General features: G+C 38.3%; 1 protein-coding gene across 6 annotated transcripts in view; it reads left to right on the top strand.

Annotated features, from left to right (window-relative positions):
• MTUS1 (microtubule associated scaffold protein 1) overlaps positions 1–16,590 on the top strand; it is a 204,888-nt gene that overhangs the window by 65,661 nt on the left and 122,637 nt on the right. For 4 of the 6 annotated variants that reach the window (XM_050947377.1, XM_050947378.1, XM_050947381.1 and 1 more), the window contains exons 4-6: positions 9,718–9,852; positions 14,480–14,584; positions 16,081–16,131. In XM_050947377.1, coding sequence (XP_050803334.1) covers positions 9,718–9,852; positions 14,480–14,584; positions 16,081–16,131 — 291 coding nt within the window. Of the gene's footprint in view, positions 1–6,098; positions 6,267–9,717; positions 9,853–14,479; positions 14,585–16,080; positions 16,132–16,590 lie in introns of all 6 variants that reach the window. The other 2 variants (XM_050947385.1, XM_050947382.1) reach the window with 2 other exon arrangements.

The raw sequence follows: 16,590 nt of genomic DNA on the forward strand, positions 1-16,590 counted from the left end.
TGTTAATGTATCCCAGAATCATGTTTGCTTTTTTATTTTTATTTTTTTTGCAACAGCATCACACTGTTGACTCATATTTAGCTTGTGGTCCACTATAACCCCTAGATCCCTTTCTGCCGTACGCCTTCCTAGACTGTCTCTTCCCATTCTGTATGTATGAAATTGATTGTTCCTTCTTAAGTGGAGCACTTTGCGTTTGTCTTTGTTAAATTTCATCCTGTTTACTTCAGACCATTTCTCCAATTTGTCCAGATCATTTTGAATTATGGCCCTATCCTCCAAAGCAGTTGCAATCCCTCCCAGTTTGGTTTCATCTGCAAACTTAGTAAGCGTACTCTCTCTGCCAATATATAAGTCGTTGATGAAGATATTGAACAGAGCCGGTCCCAAAACAGACCCCTGTGGAACCCCACTTGTTATACCTTTCCAGCAGGATTGGGAACCATTAACCACTCTGAATACAGTTATCCAGCCAGTTATGCACCCACCTTATAGTAGCCCCATCTAAATTGTATTTGCCTAGTTTCTTGATAAGAATATCATGCAAGACCATATCAAATGCCTTACTAAAGTCTAGGTATACCACATCCACCGCTTCTCCCTTATCCACAAGACTCGTTATCCTATCAAAGAAAGCTGTCAGATTGGTTTGACATAATTTGTTCTTTACAAATCCATGTTGGTTGTTTGCTATCACCTTACCACCTTCAAGTGTTTGCAGATGACTTCCTTAATTACTTGCTCCATTATCTTCCCTGGCACAGAAGTTAAACTAACTGGTCTGTAGTTTCTTGGGCTGTTTTTATTTCCCTTTTTATAGATGGGCACTATATTTGCCCTTTTTCAGTCTTCTGGAATCTCTCCCGTCTCCCATGATTTTCCAAAGATAATAGCTAGAAGCTCAGATACCTCCTCTATTAGCTCCTTGAGTATTCTAGGATGCATTTCATCAGGCCCTGGTGACCTGCAGGCATGTAACTTTTCTAAGTGATTTTTAACTTATTCTTTTTTTATCTTATCTTCTAAACTTACCCCCTTCCTATTAGCATTCACTGTGTTAGACATTCCTTCAGACTTCTCGGTGAAGACTGAAACAAATAAGTCATTTAGCATCTCTGTCATTTCCAAGTTTCCTGTTACTGTTTCTCCCTCCTCACTGAGCCGTGGGCCTACCCTGACCTGATCTTCCTCTTGCTTCTAATGTATTGATAAAAAGTTGTCTTGTTTCCCTTTATTCCCGTAGCTAATCTTGCCTTTGCATTCCTGTGTTGTTTGCCTATATTCATCCTTTGTAATCTGTCCTAGTTTCCATTTTTTATGATTCCTTTTTATTTTTTAGATCACGCAAGATCTTGTGGTTAAGCCAAGGTGGTCTTTTGCCACATTTTCTGTCTTTCCTACCCAGTGGAACAGCTTGCTTTTGGGCCCTTAATAGTGTCCCTATTAAAACTGCCAACTCTCCTTAGTTGTTTTTCCCCTCAATTTTGATTCCCATGAGACCATACCTATCAGCTCTCTGAGCTTAGCAAAATCTGCCTTTCTGAAATCCATTGTCTGTATTTTGCTGTACTACACTTCTGTACTTTTTCACTAGGAGGGTGGTGAAGCACTGGAATGGGTTATCTAGGGAAATGGTGGAATCTCCTGCCTTAGAGGTTTTTAGGTCAGGCTTGACAAAGCCCTGGCTGGGATGATTTAGTTGGGAATTGGTCCTGCTTTGAGCAGGGGGTTGGACTAGATGACCCCTGAGGTCCCTTCCAACCCTGATATTCTATGATACCCTCCCTTAGAATTGTGAACTCTGATTTCATGATCACTTTCACCCAAGCTGCCTTCTACTTTCAAATTCTCAATGAGTTCTTCCCTATTTGTTAAAATTAAGTCTAGAACAGCTTCCCCTCAGTGGCTTTTTCAACCTTCTGAAATAAAAAGTTGTCTGCAGTGCAGTCCAAGAACTTATTGGGTAGCCTGTGCCCCGCTGTGTTGTTTTCCCAACATATATCTGGATAGTTGAAGTCCCCCATCACACCAAATCTTGGGCTTTGGATGATTTTGTTGGCTGTTTAAAAAAGCCTCCATCCACGTCTTCCTCCTGGTTAGGTGGCCTAGCATGACGTCACTCTTGGTTTTTTTTACCCCTTTTAGCCTAACCCAGAGACTCTCAACACTTTCGTCTCCTATGTCCATCTCCACCTCAGTCCAAGTGTGTACATTTCTAATATATAAGGCAACACCTCCTCCCTTTTCCCCCATTTATCCTTCCTGAGCAAGCTGTACCCATCCACACCAACATTCCAATCATTTGTATTATCCCACCAAGTTTCGGTGATGCCAACGATGTCATAGTTGTAGTTATTTATTAGCACTTCCAGTTCTTCTTGCTTATTACCCATAGTTCCCACATTTGTATATAGGCATCTAAGATACTGATTTGATCTTGCCTCCCAGTTTTGCCCTGATTCTCCTTTCTTTCTCTCTCTGCCATTATGGCCCATGCTCCCTTCTATTACTGACCCATCTCCCAGGTCTCCATGTTCCCCACTTACTTGTGGGCTTTGCTCACCTGTCCCCATTGAACCTATATACAGCCTTCCATGTAAGAGCTCATTGTAGCTTCAGAATGCCCTTGGAAGTTAGATAAGTATTCTACAGCTGGAAAACTGAATTAGAGGTTAAGTGATTTAATCTGTTTCCAGTAGAAATCTGTGGCAGAGCTGGGAATAAAACACAGGTCTCATGACTCCATCTTGTGCTTTGAACCAAATACCATAGTCCCCCTCTGGAAGAAGTGTTTTCCAACAGTTAATATTTTTTTAGCCACTAAGTGAAGTGGCTGAATTAATTAACCACATTCCAGAGTGTAGGAACTAATCCAGGAAATATTTTGAGATGTAATTATTCATTTTTTTCTTAGAATTTATCGTTCTGTTCTTAAGTTTGTAAATTAGAGGAAGGAACTTTTTCCAGTTTATACGTGATACTTCGGTTTTTATGGTTTCTTCTTGAAATTAGCTACTTAATGGTCTCAGGCCGCTGCTACTTGGAGATTCCTCCCCAAATTAATTTTTCTAAAACTGCAGTTTGGTGTTTGTTAGTCACTCTTATGAATATTTTCCAAGAGAGCACTGATCTCTAGGGAACTGAAAAAGAACATGGGTCACCTATGAACAGGACTCGTACTTGACGTTTCCAAAGCTGGGAACTCAGCACCACTGACTGGCTGTTTTTTATGTAAACTCTCAATTACTTTTGTTTATAAATCAGCTGCATTCTCAAGACCATTTTCTGAGCTTTGAAAACAAACTAAGGGGTCTGGAGATACTTGCAGCTGTTAAGTTCAGGATGTGCTGTTCAAGCAGGATTTCTTGAAGCCTTTCTCACACTCCGCTTCCAGATCTCTGGAGTGGAAGTCCATGGAAAGAATGAATAGGCTTCTTTTCGTTTTGCTTTTAAAGATGAACCCAACAACATCCCTCAATGCCTGGCATCCTCGGTACATAGAGATGTGTAACAGGTGGCTAACTGAACAAATACAGATTCTTACCAACATGAAAATATTGCAGATTCAGCTTGTACTGTTTCTGTACTACCTAATTCTGGAAGTTCAATAGTATTCTTACTTTGCCAAGAGTTTAATGTAGAGTGTGGAAGAGGGGTCATGTATTTGAAAAAAAATCATTTACTAAATCGATTAGATCAAGTCATTCTGTAAAGTAAAAATTATTCTTGGCACTATTCAAAAAAGTGGTAGAGGTTGCTTTGTGGCTTTAAATTTTCTCAGTTTTGGAACTGTTTTGCTTCATATGTTTTAATCTACACCACTCATAATTTGTACCAGATAGTTTGCATGATGCCAGAAACCACTGCCACAAAAGATCCAAACACTCAAGAATGGATTCTAAATGTTTCTATATTGCTTAAGTACTTCATTACCTTAGTGCAATAACTTGCAAACCAGAAAATCGCAGAAACCTGGCTCTTTATCAGGTCTCAGATTTAAAACTAGAGTGATATAGTGACATCTTATTCAGATCAGTTACTCTTAAGTTACGGAATGTACACTTTTCAAAATAAGTAGTAAAACAACACTTGGTAAAGTGTTTCTTTCCTGGTGCACCTGTAATGTCACTCCTCTAATGTGCAGATTACTGAATTTTGCAATTTATCTTAATGATCAGGATGACTTAATGAGGTCCTGCTACACGTTTGTAACTTGCATATATAAGTGGAACATGCATTTATAACTGCTCTGTTGTATAGTTCAATAGTAAACCAATAAATTAGTTTGCCTACTCTTAATTTTTAGTATTAAACAGGCCGGCATTGCCTATGAACAAAACTCAGTGAATTGTTAGTCATTTGGGCTTGAAACTTTATAAACATAATCTTACAGCACCATCTGGTGTTGAGAAGTGTATTCGTTTATGCCAAGATGCATATACATTCATGATGCTTCTTCCTTCCTAAATCTCCATGTAGTGTCCTACTTTTTAAGACAGCCTAAAGCTTTTATGACCTTCATGCAAATCTTATGTCTTTACAAGGATGTCACTTAATCCCTCATGCCCAAGAGTGAGAGGGAACTATTGACATACCTATATGAAAACTAATATGGTATAAACTGGAGTAACTTAAATACCTGGTTTAATCATATTGCAGCTAAATTATCTTGTGGGTCTAATACATGATATTAATCTAAATTTATGTGGTCATGGAAAGTGGGAAGTCCTTTTTTCTTGGTGAAATTGATGTGCTGTATTTTAACTTTGCATGTTCTGCCTAAAACAAAAAAGAAGAAAAGGAATTCAGGCAAAACTTTAGTGATTATAATATCCAGATGCCTGTATCTCTCCACTTCTTATAAAATAGCATTTAATCTTCCTAGTCTTGTTCTTCATTTACATATAAAGAGGTTACCTTACTTGTCCTGTTACTTAAAACAGGTTTTGGAAAGCTCAGCACCTGAAATCAGATGTAAAGTGGCATTAATCAGAGCTGGCAAATGACAATCCAGTGATAGTTTAATATACCATTTTTTCAATTGAAATTCTGGGAACAGGAAAATTCCGATATATGTAACTTCTCTTGTGGACATAATCTTTTATTTTAATCTCAATGCATGTTAGTACAGTTTTCCTAGAATGGAGCTGGAAGTCCATTTAGCTAAACATATTTTCAGTTGCTGATACTCTGGCTTAAATAGTAAAGTTGTCCTGTTAATTAATACTACAGTAAATGTCATCTGAAAGTGACAATAATACCTCCATTCTATCTCAAATAGGTTATATTTAATACTTCTCACTTTTGTCACTTCTGTTTAGAAGTTCCAATTGACAGGACATGGCATACTATATGCAAAAACATCTTTGTGCCAGTATAACTGAATGGCAACACAGTTCTGAGAATACTATTTATCCAATCTTGCAGACCCAGAAGTCTTTTGAGCTATCATTTCAAGTATAGTAGAACTTGCTGCTCTTGTTCCTTGTTTGTGCTCATTCTGCTCGTATATGGTGCAATTTACTTTCCAGAAGAAATTGCATATTGGTGCCATTTGTCCCTCATCTGAGAATCAGCATGCATTAGACTTGAGCTATCAGCATGGAAATAATTTCTGATCCTTTACGCTTTCAAAAACAGGAAAGAATCTGAGTGTTTTTGAGCTAGAAGTAGTATTTGGAATTGCCAGTACAGAGAACTGTAACATGTTTTGTCCTTGCGAGATGGATTTTGACTTTCCCAAGTCAGGCATTTGCACAGAAGCACTGACTTGTGGAATCTGGACAAATCCTGTTTTGATCATCCTATCCACAGTGCACAGATAAAATTGGATACTTTTGAATGTTCATAAATTCCTCATTGTATTAAAGCAGTCTTTGCAGGGTAAGTCAAATCTTGGACTTAAAGGTTTAAGGTGTTGTTTTACTGCACTCTTTTAAAATGTCTCCTAAAATTCTTTTTATTTATATATAATAAAAATGTGCCTTTCTTCTTTGGGCCAGACTTTATCCTTATTTGTACCAGCAGTGTCTTTTTTTTATTTTTTTTATTTATTTATTTTTTTTTAAGTTCTATCTTTCTCTCCCTTAAATTAACAGGAGTGGAAACATCTTCCAGAGGGAAGCCTGCCTCTGTGAAAACATCTCTAGTATCTTGGGCCAGTTCTGGCAAATCACTAACTAAATCAAAAGTGCCCATTCGGAGAACTGCTAGCATCTCTTCAATCAGTAGTACCCAGAGTGAGCAAAGTACTTGCAGTAATAATTGTGAGTATCTTTGTCAGAGTCCTCTGCTTTAACCACTGTTCTCCAGGTCCAAATCTTTCAGTCCTTAGCTGGGGGAAATTTATTTGAACGGGATTATTGCCCAGCTAAGGATTACTAGGTTTGGCCCTTAAGAATGTTGCCTTTTTACATCTTTTTTTTTTTTTTTTTCCTAAGAAGCACATCCTGTAGTCTTCTCAGTTGAAGGGTCTTAAGACTTGGTGCCTGCCTTAGCAAAAATGAACTTCTTCGGGAGGGGGAAACAATAAAGAAAAATCTTTCTACACTTTCTTGGTACATTCCAAAACTTCCTGGCATTACTGAGCATGATGCTTTCCTTGACAGGGCTTTTTGTATATGGTGTAATAAGTTCAGAAAGTTTGAACATTGTGAATTGTATGTTTTGTGGTAATACTGAGAACAGTGCAACACAGCCCCTTTGTACCCATTTTTGATTAACTATAATTCATATCTTATCCTGGTGTGTTCTTAATGAAATGTACTATATAGATGAGACTTTAAATTTAATTACTTTCTTGTTTGAAAGTTCTGAAATATACAGTTTGAAATTACTAAACTAAAGTAAACATCATCCATACATTTGAGTGTACAATTTAAATGTAAAAACAATGAATTCCTGATAAAATGATGACCAGTCTAAATTACATATTTTTTGTCCTTAAACAGTGGATAAACGACTGAAAACTCTCATATCAGTTGCAGGAATGTTAGGGAATGAAAAACCATGCAAAAAGCAACGTAAATTAACCCATTGATGGGGAAAGTGATTCTAACATTAAAGCTATTTAAATTCAAATATCCTCTTACTATTTTGTCTTTGGGATTGGGGAAGGAAGTTCATTTATGCTAAATTTTATTTTAAAAACAAGTTCCTGGATTGAAGATAATCCATAGTACACTTTTCTTTATCACTGAGTTGTCTTGTTTGTTCCTGCTATTTTTTCTTTTCTCCTGAAAATAAAAACCTACCATGGGCTGAAAGGAATATGTATTTTTTATATTAAAATTTGCAACACATTTCTTCTATAATCAGATTGGTTCTGTTGCCCTGACAGCCATGTTGACTTTTGCTGTTCAATTTTAGTACCATGACTGAAATTCCAAAGGAGGTTGTAAAGGCTTTGTGCTCTCTCTCTCCCTTAACAAAGAAAGGTTCATCGCTTCATAACAAAGAGATGTATTCCTTTCAGATTAAGCATCCAAACCGATGACTCTTTCTTAGTGTGATTTGCTAGCTGGTTTAATCTGTTTTTGTCCTCTGCCTTGAAGCTTACAATTCTTTCCACTCTAATTCACTAAGAGCAAGCATGAGGAATATGAGAGGATGAAAATGGCTGCAGTTTTTCTGGCTTTAAGCTTGCTTTGATTCTTTTTAAATGACTATACCAGGAGGACTCCGCAGTTGTACAGAAACTGATTTTTCTCCTCGTATTTTCATCAATTCTACACTAGCACCACCGACTGATTCAGGAAGCCACTATGATATTACCTTATTGACTTTGCTGGTAGTGGGATCTTACAGCTTTTTTATTATTCCTTTGTTAGCCACGTTTACTGGGAAAAGAAGTAGGTCATTAGCTTTTTTAAATAAAAGCATGTTTGGTTTCTTGTTAAAGCTGGTAAAATCTATCAAATTAAATGCTTTAATTTGCCGTTTTCCCGAAGAAAATACTTTTCTTAATTTAAATTAGTAAATTTACAGAAAATTTTCAAACTAAATCTTGACTTCAGTGTGTTTTGTGATTTGTAATCATATCTGGATTACATGTGGTTAATATTTTCTGTGCAGTGCAATTTTTTGCTGACTTTTTTTAACCATCTTATTGAGAGAATCAGTATTTTTTTTACTTTTTTCTAGAGGTATTTTACAGAGTGTTTCTTCTTGTCCTTATGTGATAGTTAGATTATTAGACAATGACATCAAAATAAAATCATAATTAGCAAAAATCTAAAATTCTTCACTACCAGATTACTGGGACATTCAAAGGTCAAGATAGGATACTTCTGCAGTAAACGTAGTAAACCTAGGATAATATAGTCCTGTTAACATTAAACTGACAAATTGTTTAGCTTGATATTTAAGATTAGTTGATATTTTTCTGTAAAAATTCATGAAATATAGCCTTCCTGTTGCTGCCTGCTCAGTCCTGTGTTGTGATTATCTTAGAGAGTTAAGTTTCCTATGATAGTAGCATGCTGCCTTTGAGTCTGATTAGCACTTCAGTTTTATGACTCTCTTCTATCTTCTGAGGAAAATCTGTATTTGTGAAATTTTGGCATAATGTAACTGTAAATAGTACTTTTCTTTTTTATTATACACACTAGTAAATGTGGCTGAGGATTGAAAAATTAGAACTGCAGCATCCTGACCTTTTTTAAGCAATTGTGTAGTGTGCACATGGTAATTGTATTATAATGTAAATAAAGATTGAGAACACGGGTGTGTAAATCATAAGGCTTGCAAGTATGAATTCCAAGTGCTATTTTTGTCCTTGTGTAGAAGTAATTGCATGCAAAGAAAATAAAGCAAGGTATAGTGTGTGTGTGTGTGTGTGTGTGTGTGTGTGTGTGTGTGTGGGGAGAGAGAGAGTGAGATTATAGTATATTCCTATGGCTCAAGGTGAATTGCTGAGATCAGCAATTCACCTTGAGCCATAGGAATATAAACCAGTCTGCTTTCACCTTGGCTTGACTTGCATGATGCTATTCAGTAACTTGGTGGGGTTACTTTACATCTTGTATTACTGTATATAGAATAATTTGGGGGTGTCTCACTGGTGGAAGTTTAATATATAACAATTATTTTTGAGTAATACTTTGATACACTATGAAATTCTCAGGAGTATAATCAGGCAACTATAACTTGTTAGTCTGAACTGTGGGCTCAGATGTCTAAAGTACATAGCAGCAAAGAGTCCTGTGGCACCTTATAGACTAACAGACGTTTTGGAGCATGGGCTTTCGTGGGTGAATACCACATGCATCCAACGAAGTGGGTATTCACCCACGAAAGCTCATGCTCCAAAACGTCTGTTAGTCTATAAGGTGCCACAGGACTCTTTGCTGCTTTTACAGATCCAGACTAACACGGCTACCCCTCTAATATTAAAGTACATATGCATTTTTTGCACATGCCTGACTTGGACACAGAACAAACCAAAGCTGCAAAACTTGGGCTTTGAAGTGCATACAATGAGATTAGTCTTGGTGAATATCAGGCAAAGCTTTGTGCCAATTTATCCATGTGGACAAGATGGAAATACAGAAGCCTATACTCAGCTATTTGTGATTATATTATAAAATGTTACTAATTAAAGCTATAGGAAATAGGACCATCAGTAACTTACACAAGAGACTTAGTTTTTATAAAAATCTAGCTAAATGTGATAGGCTAATTCTCTAACCCTCTCTCTCTACCTGATTATTGCAATAGCTACAAGTGCCACAATCATCATCAAGAATGGAGAATGGCCTTCAAAAGCTACATGTCAAAATGGCATTTCTGGATCTCTCTCTTTGAAGCCAGTGCCCAGACCTAGAGTGTACTCCTTAAAATCCACTCCAAAAGGTATCTAAATCTTTTTGTACATAATGAAACTAAGTAATTCTTTACTAGCTTACTTTGTTTTACATTACTGTTTCCCAAAGCAGTGGTCCAAGAAACACTTGTTGGTAGTTTTGTGGAAAATTGGCTGATTACATGATGGTGTCTTATTTCCAGTTGTTCATGTTGCATTAAGATGGCCAAAAAGATATTATTTCTGCTGTAGTTGCCAGAGGATTGCCATGCTGTTGCTAATGGGAGAGAAGTGGTCCACTAGATACTACATAAACATGTGTGCTCCAGAATTACCTTAAGACGACTACCATTTCCAACAGATATTGAAAAGTAGTAACTCTCTCAGCACCTTCATCAGACTCTAACAGAAAGTGTGATCTGACCTCATACTCAATTATACCAGTTGCCACATATGACTGTAACAAAACCCACACTTTCAATATTATTCTGCCTTAAAGTTGCTAAGTTTGCCATTAAAGTTTTTTTTTTTTTTTTTTTGCATTAAGCCTAAGTTTGAAGTATTACTGTTCGGTATCTGTTGGAGATGAAGGTGGAAAAGGGCACTTCACAATGGTTAAGTAAATGGTCTATCTGGGTGGCTGTCTTTGCCCGACTTGTTACCCGGTAACAGAGCACAACATGAAAGAGCAGGGGTAAGGCAAGAAATATGTATAAAAAGAGTTCATGTCCTCAAGTGGGCAAAAAGAACAAGAGTGTGTCTACAAAGCAGAGACACACTTGTGGCTGGATCGGGCTCACAGGGCTGTTGGCATTGTTGTGTAGACTTCTAGGCTCTGGGACCCTGTGGCTGGGAGGGTCCTAGAGTCTGCGCTCCAACCTGAGCCTGGAAGTCTACACAGCAACGAAATAGCCCTGCTGTGTGAGCCGGAATCAACTGGTACAGTCCAGATGTGGGTTTTACTTTGCTGTATGGATATGCTCCAAGTATGACATCAAGAGACCATAGCCAGTCATACACTGTTCACATGAGGGCATGGGTATATCCCTACTGCTCCCCAAGCTAGACAAACTCAGATTGGAAATAAGGTGTAAATGTTTAACAGTGAGAGTAATAAATCCTTGGAACAATTTACCAAGAGTCATGGTGGATTCTCCATCACCGACCATTTTTAAATGAAGATTGGATGTTCTATATAAGATCTGCTCTACGAATTATTTTGGGGAAGTTCTATGGCCTATGCTATACAGGTCAGACTAGATAATCACAATGGTCTCTTCTGGCTATCGAATCGATGAATTCCCATCCCCACTCATAAAAATGCTACTTTTAAGACTTGACCAGGGTGAAGAAGTAGTATGAATGTAAAATAAGGAAGGAAATCTTAACTTCCCATTTTAAAGCTTTTTTTAAAATGCTCCCAAAACTAATTTTAGATGACTGTAACCTCCTGCCAGTCAGAGTTGGCAGTAACAAGGGCTGGGTTCAGTATCTAAGGGTTCCTTTTCACCAATACAACACAAAATTAGTCTCAAGCCCCTAACCAGTGACCTGGGATGATGATTCTCCCCCTCCCCTTGCCAGGTGCCTCTAAGAGGTTATACTTCCCCTCTCGTAAGCAAAGAGTCTGAGTGTTGCAAAACACTTTTAAGAAAAGGAGGGAAATAATGCAGCATTAATTTGGGGAAACGCCACAAACAGGGTTTATAAACACAAACCATGTGCAAAAGACCCACCACCAAGTAAGTTGGGCAGTGTCCTTTTTCTCTCAAGGTCTTAAGTCCAGTAACTCAAAAGTCCCTTTAACATGCCCATCCCTTCTCTGCACCCTACTCACAGTTGCTGTCTTTGGACAATGCAGACCAGAGTTCAGAGGTGCATCTGCAGAGTTAATGTCCCACCCTTGGTGGGGTGGGGGCAGGGGAGAGAAGACACCTTACTTGCCTTGCTGCTTGGGCATGCACTCACTGCTCTTCTCTGGGGGGCTCTTCTCTGGCACTCTCCAACAGCCACCCTGCTGGCCCCACCTTTCCACCTGCTGGCTGCACCAAGATGCTTTCAGTGCCCTCCCCCCCCCCCCCTTCAGCTCTCAGTGATTTCATCAGTCAATGGGGGATCCTCACTGCTGGTGCACATAGGGCAGTCTCTTGCATCAGAGACACGGTTCCAAAGGAGGTCTAATACTTAGATCTAGGTATCAATGATTTCAGCTCTGCAGCCTGTAACATGACTCTCAGTTGAGTCTAAACCAGCTCTGTTATTACACAGTGGGGAAAGGAAGGGTCAAATGATGTCTGGGGCCCTTAGGCAAAGCTCATACCATCAGGTATGAGTACCTGCACCCCCCACTCTCTCCCCTCCCTCCCCCCGGGCTTTGGAATCCATATCCCCTGCCAGAACAAATTCAAGTGCCATCCAGTGTGGTCCTGAAATTTGCTGATGCTCACACATGCTTTTGTTTGGGGTCCTTGGCTAATGTTTCAAAGAGAATCAGAATATGGAGTCGATTTTCATGTGCCTGGTCTGCAGGTTGAAGGCCCAGAAGTCCCTGCTCTATCAGGATATGGAGAGGCAGCAGGGAAAAGTGCAGAAACTGGAGTTCACGCAAGATACTAACAATAAAAATTCCTGCCCCTGCTGAACAGAGGCTGTGCGTTCTAGGTTAATATTGTGGGCGAAGGGTTTTGTGCCTGTATAAGACTGACATCTGCTTGTTTCACTGTAAATTAATGTTAAAATAAAATTTGTATCACTGGAGAAAAAAAACAACTGCCATTTAGTTGAGGACGAGCCCTTCAATTGGGAAATGGCCAAGTACAGTTCTGCTTCCCTTGATTCACACAGCAAGGATGATGATGCTTTATTACTCCTGCCCCAATAACAAGGAGACTGGGGATCCCGCACCAGCCAAAAGTGACCATTTGGGCAAGCAATCCCATCATGCTGAGCACTTAGGCAAGGTGGGTGTGCCTATGCAAATGAGATCACCTCCAGAAGTCCTTTTCCACAGCTCACCACTAGATGTCAGGGGAGCGCTCATTCGGACTCTACTTGCATGATAACATTACAAGAGACTTCTTAATGCAAAATCTGTCATCACATATTATGTAACTTTACCTCAACTCTGCCCTTCTCAACCCACAGAGGAGAGGGAGCTTGAGGAAAGGTAGTCATCTAACCCTTCCAAGGGTGAGGGGACCATGGAAAGAATGTGCAGTCATTGAGTAGGGTACTAGTGGCTGAGATACGTAGCCTGCCCTAGTCAGATGTTACTGCCCCACCTTCCAACGGGAGCCCAGAAACTCCTCAGCCAGACACTAGCTCCTTCTGCTGCCCTCATTTCTAATTTCTCTTACCAGCTAAGGAGAAATCAGAGCTCTGCTTTTGCTTTTGCTTTTTCTTTTGGCAGAGATTGGGTACTTGTGCTATAAACTACTTGCAGCAGCAGAGGTTATTTTAAACACCATCTCCTGTTTCTTGTTTAAACATTTCATTCTGGTTCCTCTCCACTTACAGTGTCTGTACTGCAGCTGGGAAATGTAATTCCCAGCTCCCTTAGAGACCCACATTCTAGCTCTCTTTGAGATAGGGTACTAAAATTAGCAGTGTGGCCCGGGTGCCTTGGGCTTGCCATGAGATTACAACCCAATCAGAGATTCTAAGTATGTATTTGGGGTAACAGCAACTTCTGTTTTAGTGCTCTAGCTCAAGTGGACCTAGAGCATGTGTCTACCAGATTTAGGAATATCACCTTCTAGCTGCAGCATAGACATACTCTTAAGTGAGTTTATGTAGGACTTCTCCATCAGTTTACAAGCTTAATACTGCCGTTCATAACCATAAAATGCATCTGACCAGGTGCAGGTTTTTCTTAAATCTTTCTTTGTACAATACAGCATCTGAACTACTGCCGTACATGTTCTGAATGGAGTAGCAGCTTCATTCAGTGGCCAAAATGAAGAGGCGTAATAGGAGATGGCTGAAAAGCTTTTACCGGAATACTTGCTGCTAAAATGCTTCTGTCAAGCACATTTTGGGCCAACAGGTTACTGAACTCTGACATGTCTTACGTCAGGAGTGGTGGTGTTGCACATTATTGTATTTCAGTGAGAAGTAGGAATTTGAGATAATTTCATGAAAACCACAACACACACAATTAGATTTAAAACACTGAATAACAGAAGCAATTAATGCTTTGAGAGGATGACAGGCTATAAAATAACTTTAAGTATGAAAGGCACGGGCCTTAGGTGGTGGTACTTTGCTGCTGTTTGTTGCAACTTCTATATTTAGATGTAATAAGGTAAATTTTTAATTTTTGGAATACATCTGAAAATGCATTTCCTAACACTCCTTATTAACTTAAAACTATTTTAAGTATCTTATTTTTTTCCAGTCTCAATTTTCAATAAAGGAAAATTGACTTAAAGTAGTTTTTATTCATCTAAGTAATTGTTCTGCCATTTGAAAAATCTTTCTAAAGGAGACACTAGTTTGGAATCAATTTCCTCTGTAATTGTATGTTGATTCTTAAAAAAAAGTTAAAGTTCAGAGTTTTAAGTGATCAGCAACCTTAAGTTATTTTCTTAAATTGGACAAGTTCTTACCACTGACCTAGTTTTAAATTTAAAAACCTAATCTAAGTCTGTGGGTTTTTTTGTTTTTGGTTTTTTTTAGGAACAAAGAACAAGTCTGGTTCACTGAACCAATGTATACCAAAATCAGCTGGACCATTTCTTCCAACAAGGAAAACCAGTGAGCCAAGAGGCAACCAGCCATTGGGTAAAGTCTCTCTCATTTACACTTTGCAGTCATCCCTTTCTTTCGTGAGAGCTCTGCTGTTCCATTTGGAAATTCTCAAGATTTCCAGTTCTAACAGAGCTTCAGCTGTAGCTGAAACTTTGAAAGTGGAGATGGATTTCACAAATCTGTCCCCAATACAGAAATCCCTAATTTACTTTGTCATCAGAGTGAAATACTAACCTTTCATTTTCTGGAAAAAAGATTCAAGGGCCTGTAACGTCACTTGTTTATCTACATTTAAATTTGCATTTATCAAAACAAATGTTTTATAAACAGGATTTGAATAATGCTTACTTAGAGTATACATACAGGATGAAGCCCAAATTTAGCCCCTTCTGGGAGTTTTTGTTTAGCTGGGAGTCCCTGCCAGAGCTTGCTCCTGAGCTTGGCTATTTCTAAGATAACACCTCTGCCCCCTTACCTCCTTGCCTCAGATACTCAAACCCTTTTAAATGCTGAATTAGAGTTTAAAAGGATATATCTAGTTGGGTGTCTACACATTTAAAAGTACAGATATGAATCTTCGTGAAAGATTCTAGAATCTGACACCTTGTCATAGTTGTTCACTGACTGCTCACAAAGTTCCTATAATGTGGCTTAGAGTTAAAACTGAACTGCATCAGACTAATGTACAGTAATTAAGATACAATGCAAATTGTGTTGCTTCCTACTTACTGAAGCCTATGCTTGTAAGGTCTCACACAGAGATCTTGATACTTGCTATACACAGCCAGATGAGTTGAGCCTTTTAATTCTTAATTTTTATCTTTGCAAATTGGACCAAGTAACAGTGTTCTTGAAAACCAATAAATGTACTCTAAAATTCTTGATTTTTAAGTCTCTGCCATGCAAGAGTTATCAGTAGTAGTTCCACTTACTTAGTCTTTACACTAAAGGATACTGTCAGTTATGTGGTCCTTAGGTCATACTAATAAAAGACAATTTAGCTTTTTTTTTCCCGGTTAACTTAAAAGGCTACGTTCTCTAGTGTGTAGCCACTGGTTAACATTTTTATCCTTTTTGAAAAGAATATGTAAATGTTTGCCCACAGATGAAATAGCTGACAATTATTACAGGCCACTTCATTCTTAAAGGCCTCAGAAGTGGCAATACTGTGGACAGAATAGTACTATTTTTTTTTTATCTGGCTTACATGAAGCACAGCCCTACCAGTGCTAACAAATGGGATAGTTAAAGGTCCAACTAGTGACGTCCAATTAAGTGATTTGATTACGGTAAAACAGTTCATAATTAACAGGAATCTTGTCGTGTTTCATTCTCACATATTTTACCAGCATCTTAATGTCATAGCAAATTTTAGGATTAATATTTTACTGAACTATTCTATGCCACCACACAAGGAGCATACATGAAAAGAGGCTGGGAAGATGCTTTTTTACCCATCTACTGGAACTTATTCATAAGTCTTAATACAGCTTAGAATGTTACATCCATATCTTCTCTGAACATTATAGGTACTCCTGTACTAAATGGACCCTGCAGACTATTGTCGGGTTTCAATTCTGGTGAGTTCTCAAATCTGTTCTCCTCCCAAATTGTTGTTAATGGATAACAAGGGGAGGTCCCTACAATTATATATCCTTATATGCCATCTTTAAGATTCTTTTGGTATAGTGTCCTAGTGTTTCATTCTTAAATTAAGTAGCCTCACAAGAAGTTAGTATGATGTAACAAACCATGAAGACTCGAGTTTCAAACATACAATTTTACCTTTTTCTCTGTGCTTTAGTTCTGTGCTATTAGACCATCCAGCTGCCAAACTGTAGAGTCTAATATTTGTCATCATATGCTTTGTAGACAAAATGGAAGTTTTTAAAAGCAACATACAAGAAACATATGGGTACTAATTTGGATATACTTACTTTGCAGTTTAGTCATGTGGCAATAATTTGTTAAAACAAACTTGATGTGGTTTGGGAAAAATAGAAGATTCATGCTGAACAGAAGCTTTTCTTTTTTAATAG

This window comes from Gopherus flavomarginatus, chromosome 3 (genome assembly GCF_025201925.1).
Source record: "Gopherus flavomarginatus isolate rGopFla2 chromosome 3, rGopFla2.mat.asm, whole genome shotgun sequence".
Classification (NCBI taxonomy): Eukaryota; Metazoa; Chordata; order Testudines; family Testudinidae; genus Gopherus; species Gopherus flavomarginatus.